The sequence below is a fragment of the Aquarana catesbeiana genome, linkage group LG10, assembly GCF_042186555.1.
Source record: "Aquarana catesbeiana isolate 2022-GZ linkage group LG10, ASM4218655v1, whole genome shotgun sequence".
Taxonomy (NCBI): Eukaryota; Metazoa; Chordata; class Amphibia; order Anura; family Ranidae; genus Aquarana; species Aquarana catesbeiana.
In genome coordinates this window covers 255,015,182-255,032,041 of record NC_133333.1, presented here as the reverse complement: position 1 = coordinate 255,032,041, position 16,860 = coordinate 255,015,182, and the positions used below count along the sequence as shown (strand labels likewise).

General features: G+C 42.0%; 1 protein-coding gene across 4 annotated transcripts in view; it reads right to left on the bottom strand.

Annotated features, from left to right (window-relative positions):
• Positions 1-1,086: 1,086 nt before the first annotated feature.
• ACOT7 (acyl-CoA thioesterase 7) overlaps positions 1,087-16,860 on the bottom strand; it is a 242,841-nt gene continuing 227,067 nt past the window's right edge. For all 4 annotated transcript variants that reach the window (XM_073603660.1, XM_073603659.1, XM_073603658.1 and 1 more), the window contains one exon: positions 1,087-6,937. In XM_073603660.1, the coding sequence (XP_073459761.1) occupies positions 6,833-6,937 (105 nt within the window). In that variant the 3' untranslated portion in view covers positions 1,087-6,832. The remainder of the gene's footprint in view (positions 6,938-16,860) is intronic.

The window sequence follows — 16,860 nt, the reverse complement described above, 5'->3', positions numbered from 1 at the left end:
GCCAGGCTATAGCCGAATGACGGTTAAAGAATGGTCATCTAGTTCTGGGATGCTGTTATAGCTCCGCTGCAGGGCGCGGGCAGTGCGCTCAGTGCGGAGGACATCGCTGATCACATATTGAGGTAAAGAGCCAATCAGCGGCTCTTTACCATGTGATCATTCAAACACAGCTGATCATGGAGCTGAACAGAAGCCGGTTATCAGCACTTCTTTCCTCGTGCTGACAGCATGAGGAGAGGAGAGGAGAGCCGATAACCGGCTTCTGTAAAAAGGACATCTACACTGATGATCAAGACACTGATAATCAATACCCTGATTATCAGTGCAGTCCTAACAGTGCCACCGATCAGTGCAGCCTCATCAGTGCAACTTATCAGTGCAGCCTCATCAGTGTCCATCACTGCAGTCTCATCAGCGCATATCAATGGAGAAGAAAAATTACCTGTTTGCAAAATGTTATAACAAACACTGAAAAGTTTTGGCTTGGCTTCACAATTTTCGGTCTTCATTCCTTTATGTAGCAAAAAAATAAAAACCCCAAGTGGTGATTAAATACCACCAAAAAAAGCTCTATTTGTGAAAAAAAAATTTTTTGTGTACAGTGTTGCATGACCGCACAATTGTCATTCAAAGTGTGACAGCGCTGAAAGCTGAAAATTGGCCTGAGCAGGAAGGGGGTAAAAGTGCCCAGTAGGCAAGTGGTTATGTTTTTATTTTTTTTACAATTTATTTTTACCTTTCTGAACAGCCCTGTGGGGGTTGGTGAAATATCAGGGGTCTAACAGACACTGAACTTCTCAGTTTTCAACAGAGAAAGCGATTGAAGACACAGATTCCTCAATCCCCTCCCTGATGCAGAGTGAATGAACAGGAAGCGCTCTATACAGAGGCTCCCTGTTCATTTATAAACTGAAGCATTTGTAAAACACAGGGCAGGCCACGGGGGGGGGGGGGGGGGGGAGCAGGTGCTACCCCCTTATCAGTGGCCTTGGGTGTGTTCTATAAAGACACTGTAGCTGTTGAGGTAAAGTTCATCTCTAATGATCACATGGTGATTAAACAACAAAACAAAAAACACACAACACGTTTCCCATAGACTTCTCTTTTATTATAAATAGGCAAGCATTGAAAATAGTCATCATGTCTTTCACAACAAACAGCTCCGCAGGGTAAATGTCTCACTAAACATAACAAAACCAACGCTCTACCTTCCTCTTCCTACATATTTGGTCTCATAACTTTGTACATTCAGTAGGAAAATAAGTTCAACTCTGATCACAAACACATTAAAGCCTCTATTACATAGCAGCTTAGGATAGCCAATGAAAATACTACGTCTTGGGGTTCACCGCCCAAAAAAACTGGCACCCTAAGAATAGGACATGTACATCCAAAACGTTCCATCAAAAAAAAAAAATAATCCCCCTGCTGATGGTGTTTTTTTTTATACAGTGGGGAAAATAATTAGATTAGTATTAAGTTATCTTAAATTATTATTATTATTAAATTATCTTCATTAAAATATCCCCCTGCTGATGGTGTTTTTTTTTTAATACAGTGGGCAAGATAATTATTTGATCCCCTGCAGATTTTGTAAGATTGCCTAATTACAAAGAAATGAAGGGCAGGAAACAATAGCACTGCGGGAGGGATTGCTCCCATCAACCCCTGACTGTGTTGATGGGGGGGGGGAATCGAGCGATATTCTTTCCTTCCACCTGTGGTGATTTTTGTTGCTGCCGGACTTGGGGCTTTACCACCCATGCATTAACCCAGCGCACGCATGTAAACCAGTCCTAAATGTCCCTCATCCCTTTGAATGACGGCCAACTATCACAATACCTTCAACCCCAATACCGAGTCCTTTTCTGTGCAATCCAACCCAGTGCACCTTCTACTCAGCATGTAAGCTTCCTGGTTCATTCATTCCTATGGCTGCTCAGTACTACTGGTGGTCCTCATCCATCCAGGAGGACATAACTCCGGCCATAGGAATGGAATGGCCCAGTAGTGCACATGAACAGTAGGTGGACACGGCTGGGACTTCCCTCTCTATGGGCTGTGTAATGTCAGGAAGGGGAATTAAGAGAAGAAAGTAATAGACATGTGCAATTAGTTTTGTGCCAAATTCATTTTTCGATTAAATTCGACAAATTCATTCAGAAATATTAGAATTAACAAAAACCCAATTATTGAAAGTCGAAAATCCGAAAAGGATCGAAAATTGAAAAGAACGAGAATCCGAAAATTGAAAAGAACAAAAATGCAAACATTAGAAAACCCAAAAATCTGAAATAACAAACTAATAATAACTATTAAATTATAGGTATTGGAATATCCTTTCAAATTTGGCTGTTAAGTGAACGGTATTGAATACAAATTTATCCGAAGTTCCGAATTATCCGAAATAACAAATGCCGCATCTAAACGAATGGAACGTAATGAATTAATAATAAGAAGAAGAACTTTATTATTAATTTGTTACGTTCCATTTGTTTAGATGTGACATTCGTTATTACGGATAATTTGTAACTTTGGATAAATTCGTATTCGTTATGTTCACTAACAGCCAAATTTGAAAGGAAATTCCAATTGCTATAATTTAATAGTTATTAGCTAGTTATTTCAGATTTTCGTTTTTTTTAATTTTTCAGATTTCTGAATTTTCGAATTCGAAGTTTCGAATTGCTGAATTTGAGAAAATTTAGAATTTCCATCATAACGAATGACCCGAAAAACGAAAAGGGAAAAAAAAGAAGGAATGAAACAAAAACAAACAAATTTTTGGGCAGTGCACAGGTCTACTAGGTAATGACATTCACCCCTTCCTGCCCAGCCTCGGATCCCTTTTACGTGGGTTGTTCTGGGACTGAACAGTAAGCCCGCGCTCACCACAACTTTGGCCACCCATTGCAGCATATGTGCAGCATGTGGATGGGTAAGGGCCCCCCCTTTGCCCTTTGGTGTTGCACATATGAATTATGTGGGTGGCAAGGGTATAAATAATAAGGGAATGTTTTGCTTTTGGTTGGTGTGTATGGGAAGGAAAAGTACCAATGTGACAAATGACATTTTATTAAGTGCTCCTGGCTGCAGCACAGTGCGATATTAGTGGATTGCGGCACACCTTACTGCACTGAAAATAAGTGCAATACTTTTATTTTTTTAGTGCCCATCACAACAAGGCGAAGTGACCCAACGCGGTAGGAAACCAGGCTTAATTTACCTTACCTTGCCTGCAGTCCCAACCCCCCCTAGTGTGAACTGGCCCCCTAAAAATAAAGCTGTCCTTTATTGATCATTTAGGGTCAGTGCCCCACTAGACATTGCCGAAAAATGTGTTAGTTTTTTTTTCGTTTGTTTTTTGTCTTTTATTAAATTTTTCGGGCCATTCGTTATGATCGCAATTTGTAAATTTGAAAATGATAAGAAAGAAAATCAACAAATTATTTTTTGTTTTTGACATGTCCCCCCCATCCCTCTGCTTGCCTCAGGCTGAGACCTGGGGACAGGCAGTACAAAAGCAATGCAGCCGTCTCCTTGCTGGATGTGGTGTTGGGTGGCCAACGCGCCAAGAGTGGGCGTCCCTTCTGACATCACATCTAGTGTCACAGGGCACACAGGTCGATGGGACTAAGTTCTACACCATACATTGTCCCATCGGGAACTCAATAGTGTAAAAGAAAAGAAAAAACAGCCATAAATTCTTCTTTAGCCAGCCACAGAACTCATGTAATACATGTGGGTAATTAAAGTAGTGGCGGAACCACAGGGGTTGCAAAGGCCCCATTTGTGACCAAGCCCTGGCATTCCACCAGCTTGGGGGAAGTCCCAAGATGGCAGGAAGGGGGAACTATTGCAGAACACGTGAAAGGCTACCGCTAAGGGACCAAAATAAAGGGCCCCACGAGGGGAGACAGGAAAAGGGCCTGCTACAGAACACGTGAAAGGGTCCCGTTGTGGGACCGTAATAAAGGGCCCCGCTACAGGAGTAAAGAGCCACCCGAGAACAGTGTGAAGTGCCCCAGGCTCAGAGGGAAGGTCCCCAGGACCAGAGGAGAAGGCCCCAGCCAAAACCAGAACTGACTTCTACTGAGTCATCTGCAGAAGAATGGCAGAAAACCCAGATAGATACACAGTACAGGTTTTATATACAGGCATACCCCGCTTTACGTACTCTCACTTTACGTACACTCGCGAGTACGTGACACATTGGCGTCTATGGAAAATCTTTGTCAGCTTGACATGGCACTACTCCCAGTTTTTACTATTGGCGTCTATGGGAAATCTTTGTCAGCTTGACATGGCACTGCTTCCCGGTTTATTTGATTTTGGGGTCGGCCAGCTTGCCTAGGTAATCAGCTATGCCTGTAAATGACTATTGCAATGCAGTACGTGCATTGAGAAGTGAAAAAGGTATTGTTTCACTTCAAGAGATGAAACATGTAAAATCTCTAGCTGGCCACACAGGTTACAACCCAATTGTACAATCTCCATTACATTTCCCAACAACTAGGGACGGTACTATGAAGGTCTACCCCATCGGATAGAAATCGGGTTGTTTGTTCAGGTGGCCATTATACAGAGACTGGGGTATATATGGCCAACTTTAAAATACATACAAAACAATCATGATTATTTTTTTTTTTTTTTACATTTTCTCTTGACTAGCATTTTCACTTTAAGCAAAGGGAACATCTCCATATTGCTGTATATTGATAGAAAGCGAACTACCTAAGGCCCAGGCAGATCTAAATCACTTATTGACTTGAAATACATCTCTCACTGACAAGCATCTTACATGCAAATACTGATTTCTATGTGCTGTGAATATGAACGAAGGGTTTATCGCACCCTACTAAACAATTAAAACCAACAAGAGTCACTCGCCCTTCTAGATACTGCACTAGATAGTGTAGTCTGCAAGGCCTGCATTGACTTGGCTATCAGGCATTTGGGCTCATCTAAAGAACATTTTTCTTAGACATTGTTATGCAATGCTACAGGCAGCATTTTTATAACTTGTATACTGAGGGAGAGACCAAGGTGCATGCGTCCATATCATGGAACCGGAATATGAATTACTGAAGGAGAGAGACCAAGGTGCATTCGTCCATATCATGGAACCGGAATATGAATTACTGAAGGAGAGAGACCAAGGTGCATTCATCCTCATCATGGAACCGGATTATTTACTGAGGGAGAGACCAAGGTGCATTCATCCTCATCATGGAACCGGAATATTAATTACTGAAGGAGAGAGACCAAGGTGCATTCATCCTCATCATGGAACCGGAATATTAATTACTGAAGGAGAGAGACCAAGGTGCATTCATCCTCATCATGGAACCGGAATATTAATTACTGAAGGAGAGAGACCAAGGTGCATTCATCCTCATCATGGAACCGGAATATTAATTACTGAGAGAGAGATCAAGATGCATTCGTCCATATCATGGAACCGGATTATTATTTACTGAGGGAGACCAAGGTGCATTCATCCAAATCATGAAACTTATCTACTGACGGAGAGACCAAGGTGCATTCGTCCATATCATGGAACCAGACTATTATTTACTGAGGGAGAGACCAAAATGCATTTGTCTATTTCATGGAGCATCCAGGGGCTCTTTCACATGGGCTGCAGTGCTTATCGCTGATCTATGGTGGATTGCTTTTCAGCAGGTGGTATAGCAGGGGTTGGCAAGCATTTAGGAGGCGATGCTACTGCTTCCTAAATGTCTGTTTTTTTATTCTCAAGGGGCATTTTGTATTAAAATACTGCACTGCAACCATGAGCCAAGCATTTGGCTCGCAGTTGCCGCGCACTCCCATTGACCGCAATAGGTGCGTTTGACAGGCATCGCCACCTGTCAGACTCTGCAGGCCAATTGAAAATGCAATGGCTGTGAAGCAAAGCAGGGTAGCCATGGCATGTGTACAGCCCAGTTCAGCTGTAATGGTAGAATTTTGCAGGCATTTAAACTGTGGCTAAGCTGCCTGCTTTTACTGCCCCCCTAACCACCCCTTGGAGCTATTAGGGGGGCTGTGGGGAGAGCAGCACACAGAAGGTTTTTTACTTTCATGCATAGAATACATGTAAAAAACCTTCAGCCTTTACAACCACTTTAAGGCAGTGGGTGAGTGTTCTCACCCTGGAAAAGAAAGTGCTAAAGTGGAAAATTGTAATAGCTAATTAAAAAATATATATATATATAGACACATCTCATGTGGCCATTAGGATTACAGGGTGCAAATGCAGAAATACATTTTGGGGTTGCATACTGGGCAGCATTCTGGGTATGACACCCCCCCCCCCCCACACGTTTGGGGCCAGAGAGGAGACTGCTGATGGGGAAGCACATAGGAAAAATAATGTCCTGTGTACCCAGCATGGCAGACCGCGGGGGAGCAGAAACACAGAATAGACGCGGTTTCTATTTTTCTATCATTTCCTTGATCTTGTGTCACCAAAATTGGTTCAACAAACATTTTCTTTATACATTTGCTTCTCCCCTTTACCAGATTTTTTTTTTTCAGTGAAGCTTTGAAATGAGGACGGCGTGGTGGATACACCCCCTATGACAGCGGCCCAAGACGGGTCACGCCAGTCTTATTATCCTAATACTGATTACCGCTACCTACTGAGTGTTGTCTAATTTCACACACAATGCGTTCCCATTGATAGATACATTCCGTATCGGTGCACAAACAACGGAATAAATTAACATGATATATAATACATCAACGTAACCCTATTTTTAGTGAGGGGTTTGGCCCAGCGTTGGGTTGAAGGCCTTATCTCTGTGTTCGCAGACTCCATCGTCAATCATTATTGTTGGGTCAGGGACTGGCTCTGCGTTTGTCTCTTGGCTTTGGTTTGCAGATAACGTCCTTTTCCCTCTTCAAACCGTTTCTTCTCATCTTCGGCCTCCAGCTACATTAAAAGAGGAAAAAAAAAAAAACATGAGATTTTCCTGGACAGAGGTAACGATAAATAAAAAAAAAAATTTTTTTTTAATAAAGCCGTAGAGAAGGATCACTACTGGGTATCTCATATGATATTTGTGTCACCTAACCATTTTCTATAAGATGTTGCATATGATAATTAAAGCACCAACTTATTAAATTAAAATATCAAGTTTGCAGTAACTATCACAAAATCAGGAAATGTGTGCTAAATGTTGCATAAAGAGCTTGATAAAATATCTCACCTTATCTCATGCATAAATAGTCATTTTAATCCACACTTTCTCTGGCTTTCTTTTGGGATATCATTTTGCAAAAAATATTTTACCTTGTAAGGCAAGCAGTCAACAGACCGAAAAGTAAAACTAAAAAAGGCCCACTTTTTTGTTGTTGTTACTTTGATCAGTGTGAGCATTACAAAAAACATTGTTGCTGTGGATAGAGGTGTACAGATTTTATTCTACAATTTGTCCTGTTTAAAATTACACTAAAATGATCATTTATTGTTTATAAACAATGTTACTTTATCTCTATCTCCCATCTTATCAATGTTTATTAACCATGGTACTCTGTATCTTTCTATCCTGGTTGTTCCTGGCTGAACAATATTTATAGTACACTCTGGTAACATTTTTGCATTTTTGGGCTTGTTTCGCTGTTTTTTGTTTTTCTTTCGTGTGTGTGTGTATATATATGTGTATATATATACATACATGCACATAGATACACACACTCACACTCACTATCTCACAAAAGTGAGGGGTTGTAAATCTTTTCTTCTATCTTTTCATGTGACAACACTGAAGAAATGACACTTGTCTACAATGTAAAGTAATGAGTGTACAGCTTGTATAACAGTGTAAATTTGCTGTCCCCTCAAAATAACTCAACACACAGCCATTAATGTCTAAACCGCTGGCAACAAAAGTCAGTACACCCCTAAGTGAAAATGTCCAAACTGGGCCCAAAGTGTCAATATTTTGTGTGGCCTCCATTATTTTCCAGCACTGCCTTAATTCCCTTGGGCATGGAGGTCACCAGAGCTTCACAGGTTGTCACTGGAGTCCTCTTCCCCTCCTCCATGACAACATCGCGGAGCTGGTGGATGTTGGAGACCTTCTGTATGAGGATGTCCCACAGATGCTCAATAGGTTTTAGGTCTGGAGACATGCTTGGCCAGTCCATCTTTTAATGTCACATTAAAAGATAGACTAAAATATTTTCAAAAACATATATATATGTTCATTTGCAAACAAGAAAATATGAGAAATGTAGACAATTGAGTCCTGCTCCTATTTCTGTTCTCAGAGTAATATGTTCTGGTATACCTGAAATGTATGTATAACTATGTCAACTTTCATGTGTTCACTGTGTACTTTTTTGTATGTGACAATAAAAAAATTGTAAAAAAAAAAAAGTTTATATAAAAAAGGGGGTCCGATCGGGTCCTCCTGTCAGTTTTTTAGGTGGACCCGATCGGACCATCCATTGCCCCCTATGGAGCAGCAGATGTCAATGGACATGTGTCTGCTGACCCCCGCTGAAGATGGGGAAACAGATTGGATGACAGTCGACTATAAACAGACTCATTGAGGGGAGTGGGTTGTGTCCATGTCCGCTCTGCATAAGCGGGGGGGGGGATCAGTGGACAGATTCCCCACTAAGCAGGCGGATCTCCGCTGCCAGTGTTCACCTAAAAGGGGCCCTAATGGTTAGATTCTCTGTCAGCTTTTTGCTGCCGGATCACACAGTGGACCTTTCCACCACCAATCCTATCTATGGCTAGCTTCATACAAAAGCGTCCTTGGTGAACCTGCTGCCAGCTTAAATACAACTGTACATAGAAGAGGCAGGAGGAGTGCAGATCTGCGCGGCATGCCATGTGGCACGGCTGGCCGCCGTGTGCTTTAGGAAGACATGCACTCTACGCCTTCACATAAATATTATATTCCAGGAGGTGGAGAAGAGCCATTACCATGACTTATCCCATCTTCTGCATAATCAAAGAAGCCGGCTGACTTCAAACATACATCTCAACGCTTCATATATATATATTTTTTTTTAGGTGTTTTAAGTAAAAAAAAAAAAAAAAATGTTCGGTTGTAAAAAGCTGACAAGATTAATACTGGCAGGGGCCGATCCAGAATATATTTAAAGGGGAACTAGCGTTCATTTTTCGGAGCGGTGCTTTTTTTTTTTTTTTTTTTTTTTAGTTCTTGATGTGAAGTAAATTTTTGATGTGACATTTTATAATTCAATTTTATAGGTTTTTAGCTTCTAGTATAAATATCTCGGCGCTCAGATAGAGGCATTCACTTTATTCCCATTCCTCCAGCTGTGGGTCATTCTTGTCCCCCCCTGTACAGATACGATGAAACTAGAAGTAATCCAAAGTTTTCAGAAAATCATACACCCCCCCCCCCCCAAAAAAAAAAGCTGTGCTTTGTGCAAACATTTATTGCAAATTCCCAAACGCAATAAACGTCCAACATCTAAATTCTCTCTTAAGTAATAGATTCCTCCTTCTTCCCTTATAAAAATATTAAACTCTCACCAAATATTTGACCCTCAAAAAAACAGGGGGTCATACAACGCTTTGTGATATAATGAAACGCAAGGTGATTTGAGGGACACATGCTTTCATCTGTGGGGAACTAAGGTGGAAGCCGGTCCGGGTTTTCTGGGCCACCTTGGAAGTGTAGGATCCGAGCCGGGTTTTGCCTTCCACTGACCAGCAGCAGGTGGTATAAATAATGAAGGACTGAAAAAAAACAAGAAAAATAGCCCTGGGACTTTAGATGAGGTGAGAGAGGTTTAGCCAATGTCCACAGTGAACACTGAGACAAAATCAATTTATTCATTTCAAAATGTTATGTAGTGGAGCGGTAACAACAATGATTGTGAGTTACCAGGCATAATAGCCAATGTACATAACACAGATGAACGTAAATATACAAAAAATCAAAAATCATTCCATCTGCCCCCATTTACTAACCACATACATTTATTGATCTTATTACTTACATTGCAGATACAACATTCATGCATCCGCCCCTGAAGAAGCGAGCAGGGTCTCGCGAAATGCATAGGGCTTTATTGATGCTTGTTTTATGCCGGTACATGCTGGGTATTATTGATGTCTGCATTATGTTTACATACTTCCCTGTCCACATGTATGTACATTTTATCATCTTATTTTGTATGTGTACTTACTGACCCAGCAACTTTCAAGTTTTATTGTTGCTCATTGATGTATAACATTTGTAATAAATCTTTGTATATTTACGTTCATCTGTGTTATGTACATTGGCTATTATGCCGGGTAACTCACAATCATTGTTGTTACCGCTCCGCTACATAACATTTTGAAATGAATAAATTGATTTTGTCTCAGTGTTCACTGTGGACATTGGCTAAACCCCTCTCACCTCATCTAAAGTCCCAGGGCTATTTTTCTTGTTTTTTTGTGCACTATTAGGGTCGGTTCACACATGGGCAACACGACTTTAGCGCGACTTTGTACCGCGACTTCAACGCGGCTTCAGCGCGACTTTAGCGCGACTTCGGCAAATTACGAGGCGACTTGAAGTCGCCTCCATGACAGGCGACTTCGCCTGTGGCCAATCACCTCTCTGGGAGGGAGGGGGGAGGGAGGGGTTTTCTCTGCAAAGTCGCTTGAGAGATCCGACTTGCAGGCGACTTACATTGAGTTGAATGGGTACAAGTCGCCTACAAGTCGGATAGAAGTAGTACAGGAACCTTTTTTGAAGTCGGAGCGACTTCAGTAGTGTCAGTTAAGACGGTTCAATTCACTACAATTGTAATCTAAATGCAAAGCGACTTGGGGCGACTTGGGGCGACTTGAGGGCGTACAAGTCGGATCCCAAGTCGCCCCAGTGTGAACCGAGCCTTAGGGATGGAGGTGTCAGAGGGGTCACACCAGACCTTAATCTTCCTTTTTTTAAATAATGAAGGACTGGAGCAAGAGGTTGCTCTGGCCTGGGACTCAGGAAAGCCAATACTCGAGAGAGGAACCTGTACTGTTTAATTAGTGCCTGGATGACAAGGATTTATTTTTGTTTTCTGTGCAACGTTTTAAATAAAACGGACTAAAAGCCAGAATTTTAAGAAAAGATCTGCTGTTGGACTGTTTCTTTTTTCCCCTAGAGAAGGTGATCTCCATATATGGTGGAGGATGCGGGCAACTTCCTGAACAAGTGGAAAGAAGGAGGTGATAAGAGCTTTGCTGCAGGCCACTGCAACCCAGCAGGTAACCAACCTCCGGTTTGCAGAGATTCAGGAGCAGATGGCGGAGATGCAGCAGGAGACAAATCGCCAGTTTGCAAAGCCCCAGCAAGCAGACTGGAAGCTCCCCATGGAGGTGGCCCAACACCTTGTTGAGTTAAAGAAGGGCTCTTCTGTTCCACCAGTAATGGACCTGCAAATAAATCCTTGCTATCCAGGCACTAACTAAAACAGTACAGGTTCCTACCTCACAGGTGAAGGGCTTCTCCCAATCACCAAAAAAAAACCACTTTGCAAACCTTTTCCCGTCTCTTACAGAGCAATCTCCACAGGTAGCTCTCTCAGGATTAGCTCCTGTGTCCCAGGCCAGAGCAACCTCTTGCTCCAGTCCTTCCTTATATAGAACACCTGCTGCTGGTCACAAGTGGGAAGCAAAACCTGGCTCGGATCCCACACTGCCAAGATGACCCATAAAACCCAGACCGGATTCCACCTTAGTTTCCACCTTAGAGAGGCGATACATAGCATCCAGTGGCAGCCCGTCCATAGAGAGCGCGTGGGTCAGTGGTGAAGGACTATGGATTGCGGGGTGTTTTATTATTTATTTATTTTTTTTAAGCACATAATTAGAGCCAGAGGCTCCAATAGGCTTCTAAAAGGGTGGCCTCGGAGCACAGAGCATTGCGCTCTGAGGCCACCCGTTTGTGTGACCATAGCGAATACATTTTTGTTCTTATCACACTAAAGTCCCCCCCCGCCAATCAGGAGGCAGGTCTGTGAGACGTGTTTTCCCGACTGGCCAAAGCGTCAGGTGATCCTATTGCATGCCTAGCACTTTGGCAGAAGAGGAGACACATGGTGGAGGAAGCTGGAGGAGCGGACACCAGAACCGCTGCCCACACTCCACAGCCCCGCCACAGGAGCGGGTAAGTGCCGGACTGCCCGCGGGGGGGGTATAATTTTTTTTTTTGGAAGCGCTGAATTTCTTAAAGTTTCTGGAATCCGTCCAGGGGGGCAAGAATGACCAGCAGCTGGGGGATTGGGAATAAAGTGAATGTCTCTACCTGAGAGCTGAGAAGTCTATACTAGAAGATGAAAACCTATAATAATAAAAAAAAGGCATAAAATGTCCCGTCAAAATTTACATCAATGCCTAAAAATGTGCAGCTCCATAAATTGAACTTTGGTTTTCCTTTAAAATTATTCCGGAATTGGCCTCTGCCAGTTTTCATCTCGTCATCTTTTTAAAACCAAAACATGATTTAATTCAAAACTCCCTAAAAAAAAAAAAAAAATGTATGAAGCGTTGTGATGTATGTTTGAAGTCAGGCGGCTTCTTTGATTATGCAGAAGATGGGAAAAGTCCTGGTAATGGATCTTCTCCACCTCCTGGAATATATTATTTATGTGAATGCTGAGGCTGGCCATACATGTTCAATTCTCTTGTATAATTTTCTTTTTAGATTTAACAAAAAAACATATAATAGGAGGTCAAACAAACTAAACTTTCAATTGTATCCAAATAGGCAGGCCCTTTGCCCTACATAGTTTAAGGTAAATCTAAAGGAAAATTGTACAAGAAAATTTAACATGGCCAAATGGAAAAATTAAGGCCAAAATGTATTCTCACATACATCTCTTTAATAAAAAAAAAATCCCAATAAGTGTATATTGATTGGTTTGTGTGAAAATAAATATATATATATATATATATATATACTATGGGATATACAGTGCCTTGAAAAAGTATTCATACCCCTTGAAATTTCCCACATCTTGTCATGTTACAACCAAAAATGTAAATGTATTTTACTGGGATTTTATGTGATAGACCAACACAAAGTGTCACATAATTGTGAAGTGGAAGGAAAATGATAAATGGTTTTTAATATATTTTATAAATAAATATGTGAAAAGTGTATTCAGTGCATTTGTATTCAGCCCCCTTTACTCTGATACCCCTAACTAAAATCTAGGGGAACCAATTGCCTTCAGAAGTCACCTAATCGGTAAATAGAGTCCACCTGTGTGTCATTTAATCTCAGTATAAATACAGCTGTTCTGTGAAGCCCTCAGAGGTTTGTTAGAGAACCTTAGTGAACAAACGGCATCATGAAGGCCAAGGAACACACCAGACAGGTCAGGGATAAAGTTGTGGAGAAGTATAAAGCAGGGTTAGGTTATAAAGAAATCTCCCAAGCTTTGAACATCTCACGGAGCTCTGTTCAATCCATCATCGGAAAATGGAAAGAGTATGGCACAACTGCAAACCTACCAAGACATGGCCGTCCACCTAAACTGACCGGCCGGGCAAGGAGAACATTCATCAGAGAAGAGCCAAGAGGTCCATGGTAACTCTGGAGGAGCTGCAGAGATCCACAGCTCAGGTGGGAGAATCTGTCCACAGGACAACTATTAGTCGTGTTCTCCACAAATCTGCCCTTTATGGAAGAGTGACAAGAAGAAAGACATTGGTGAAAGAAAGTCATAAGAAGTCCTGTTTGTAGTTTGTGAGAAGCCATGTGGAGGACACAGCAAACATGTGGAAGAAGGTGATCTGGTCAGATGAGACCAAAATTCAACTTTTTGGCCTAAAAGCAAAATGCTATGTGTGGGGGAAAACTAACACTGCACATCACCCTGAACACACCATCCCCACCGTGAAACATGGTGGTGGCAGCATCATGTGGTGGGGATGCTTTTCTTCAGCAGGGACAGGGAAGCTGGTCAGAGTTGATGGGAAGATGGATGGAGCCAAATACAGGACAATCTTAGAAGAAAACCTGTTAGAGTCGGCAAAAGACTTGAGACTGGGACGGAGGTTCACCTTCCAGCAGGACAACAACCCGAAACATACAGCCAGAACTACAATGGAATGGTTTAGATCAAAGCATATTCATGTGTTAGACTGGCCCAGTCACAGTCCAGACCTAAATCCCATTGAGAATCTGTGGCAAGACTTGAAAATTGCTGTTCACAGACGCTCTCCATCCAATCTGACAGAGATTGAGATATTTTACAAAGAAGAATGGGCAAAAATGTCCCTCTCTAGATGTGCAAAGCTGGTAGAGACATCCCCAAAAAGACTTGTAGAGAAAGGGGGTTCTACAAAGTATTGACTCCGGGGGGGCCCCATACAAATGCCCCCCCACCCCACACACTTTTCACAGATTTATTTGTAAAAAATGTGAAAACCATTTATAATTTTTCTCCCACTTCACAATTATGAGCCACTTTGTGTTGGTCTATCACATAAAATCCCAATAAAATACATGTTTTTGGTTGTAACATTACAAAATGTGGAAAATGTCAAGGGGTATGAATACTTTTTCAAGGCACTGAATACTAGAAAATACCCAGCTATGATGCTATACTGGTAATGGGGTGATCAGTGATTTATAGTGGGACTGTGATAGTGGCAATCTAGCACTAACAGACCCTCGCTGGGAGGGAAACTAATAACATCATCAATAGTGACACTAATACAGTGATAATACTATACACTCTCACTGTACTAATGACACTGTCTGGGAAGGAGATAACATCTAGGGGCGATCACAGGGTTAACTGTGTGCCTCACAAATGTAACGTGTGCTGCTTTTACTAAAAGATCTGACTGTGTTTTCTCCCTGGTTTGCAGGGAGAAGAAACAGCCAGACTGATGCTCTGTATACAGAGCTGCGTTTGTACACAGCCAATCAGCAGGTCTCAGCAGATGAATGAAAGGTCCTCCTCCTCCAATCATAGAACACTTTTCATTCATACAGCCTATAGTACAGCTTTAGTGTGAAACGTTGCCTCTGTACAGGAGCTACCGGTAATAAAGACCACTCACTGCTGCCCTCTCTCCTTGTGCAGGGGGACTGGTCTAGTCTCCGCCCCCTCCTATAGTTTGCTGCAGGCAGCCTGTAGTGGGTGGAGCCCTCCCACAGCTCTGCTCTCTCTCCTTGTGCAAGGTGACTGTCTGGTCTCCGCCCCCCTCCTGTAGTTTTCTGTAGTGGGTGGAGCCTGCTTGGACCCTCCCACAGCTCTGCTCTCTCTCCTTGTGCAGGGTGACTGTCTGGTCTCTGCCCCCTCCTGTAGTTTTCTGTAGTGGGTGGAGCCTGCTTGGACCCTCCCACAGCTCTGCTCTCTCTCCTTGTGCAAGGTGACTGTCTGGTCTCCGCCCCCCTCCTGTAGTTTTCTGTAGTGGGTGGAGCCTGCTGGGACCCTCCCACAGCTCTGCTCAAAGGCTATGTAGAGGTCGCTGCTACTTTTACAAATGCAATATGCGGGTTTGCAAAGGCACCGAGTGGATTTACATTGCTTATGTGGACATATTTAAAGTGAAGGTTTTTGTACTCGGAAATACAGCTTTAACATTTGTATTTTATTTATTTATTTATTTTCTTTAAAAGGGAGAATCATTTTGATTTGCAACTTTTTTTTTCCTTTTGAGGAGGTTCTATAAGGACAAATAGTTGCAAAGCTTTTTATTTTGGACAAAAATGGAAACTTTTTTTGCGAGAGATCATGAAATGTAAAAAAATAAAAAAATATATAAAATAAAGCCTTTAGGAATCTCAACTATGAAGCTTGAGTAATAATCACACCGTTAAAACCAAAACGGTTTATCTGCATCTTGTCTCGGGGGGGAAGCTGCTCCCTCTAATACCTTCAGGCAAAAATACTGCATCTGTTTAATACACCGCGCCAAATTTTCCTGGCGCTGGAAAGCTGATTTCGGGTTTTGGAGGAATGGAAAAATCTGGAAGTAGAGGATAAAAAAAAAAAAATAAAAGTGGAAAACTAAAGCCACTTTCAAGCTGAACCTTTAAAGGTGTCTCCCACCTGTAGCCTATACGCAGACAAAAATTTGGCTGGGGTGGGTCAGGCCAGGAAAAAAAACAAAACAAGCAGTGCCGAGTGTGGTAGGACAACTGGAATGTATATAGTTCCAATGGAGACGAAAATATTACATCAGAAAGCACACCTGTATAGGCTCACATTGTTAAGCAGGATAATATCTCATGAGGATACATCTAAGAAAAATATCCACATACAACGATGAGTCGCAACAGTAGAGAAGGTCATATCACTGTACCGATCCTTCACACATACATGGAAAAAGCATCATCTTCAATGTGGAGGTGATAGAAAAGGTGATCAGGATGTACAAAGCTCACAATAGCAAACTAAGCTAAGACAATGGGGTCGCTAGTCCCCCATATGTGATGCAACCAATACTGGAAATCTTACGATTGACTCCCAAAAGTAGATGTTCCATGAAGGACAGGTAATGTACAGGGCTTTGCTGCCTTCTTCAGACTGGGGAAATCCTTAACCACTTCAATACCGGGCACTTACACCCCCCTTCCTGCCCAGGCCAATTTTCAGCTTTCAGCGCTGTCGCACTTTGAATGACAATTGCGCAGTCATGCTACACTATACCCAAACTATTTTTTTTTTTTATCATTTTGTTCCCAAAAATAGAGCTCTCTTTTGGTGGCATTTGATCACTGCTGGGGTTTTTATTTTTTGCACAACAAATAAAATAATACCAAAAATTTAGAAAAAAAAAGGTTTTCTTTGTTATAAAATTTTGTAATTAAGTTTTCCCCTTCATTGACGGGCACTGATAAGTTGGCACCAATGAGGTAGCACTGA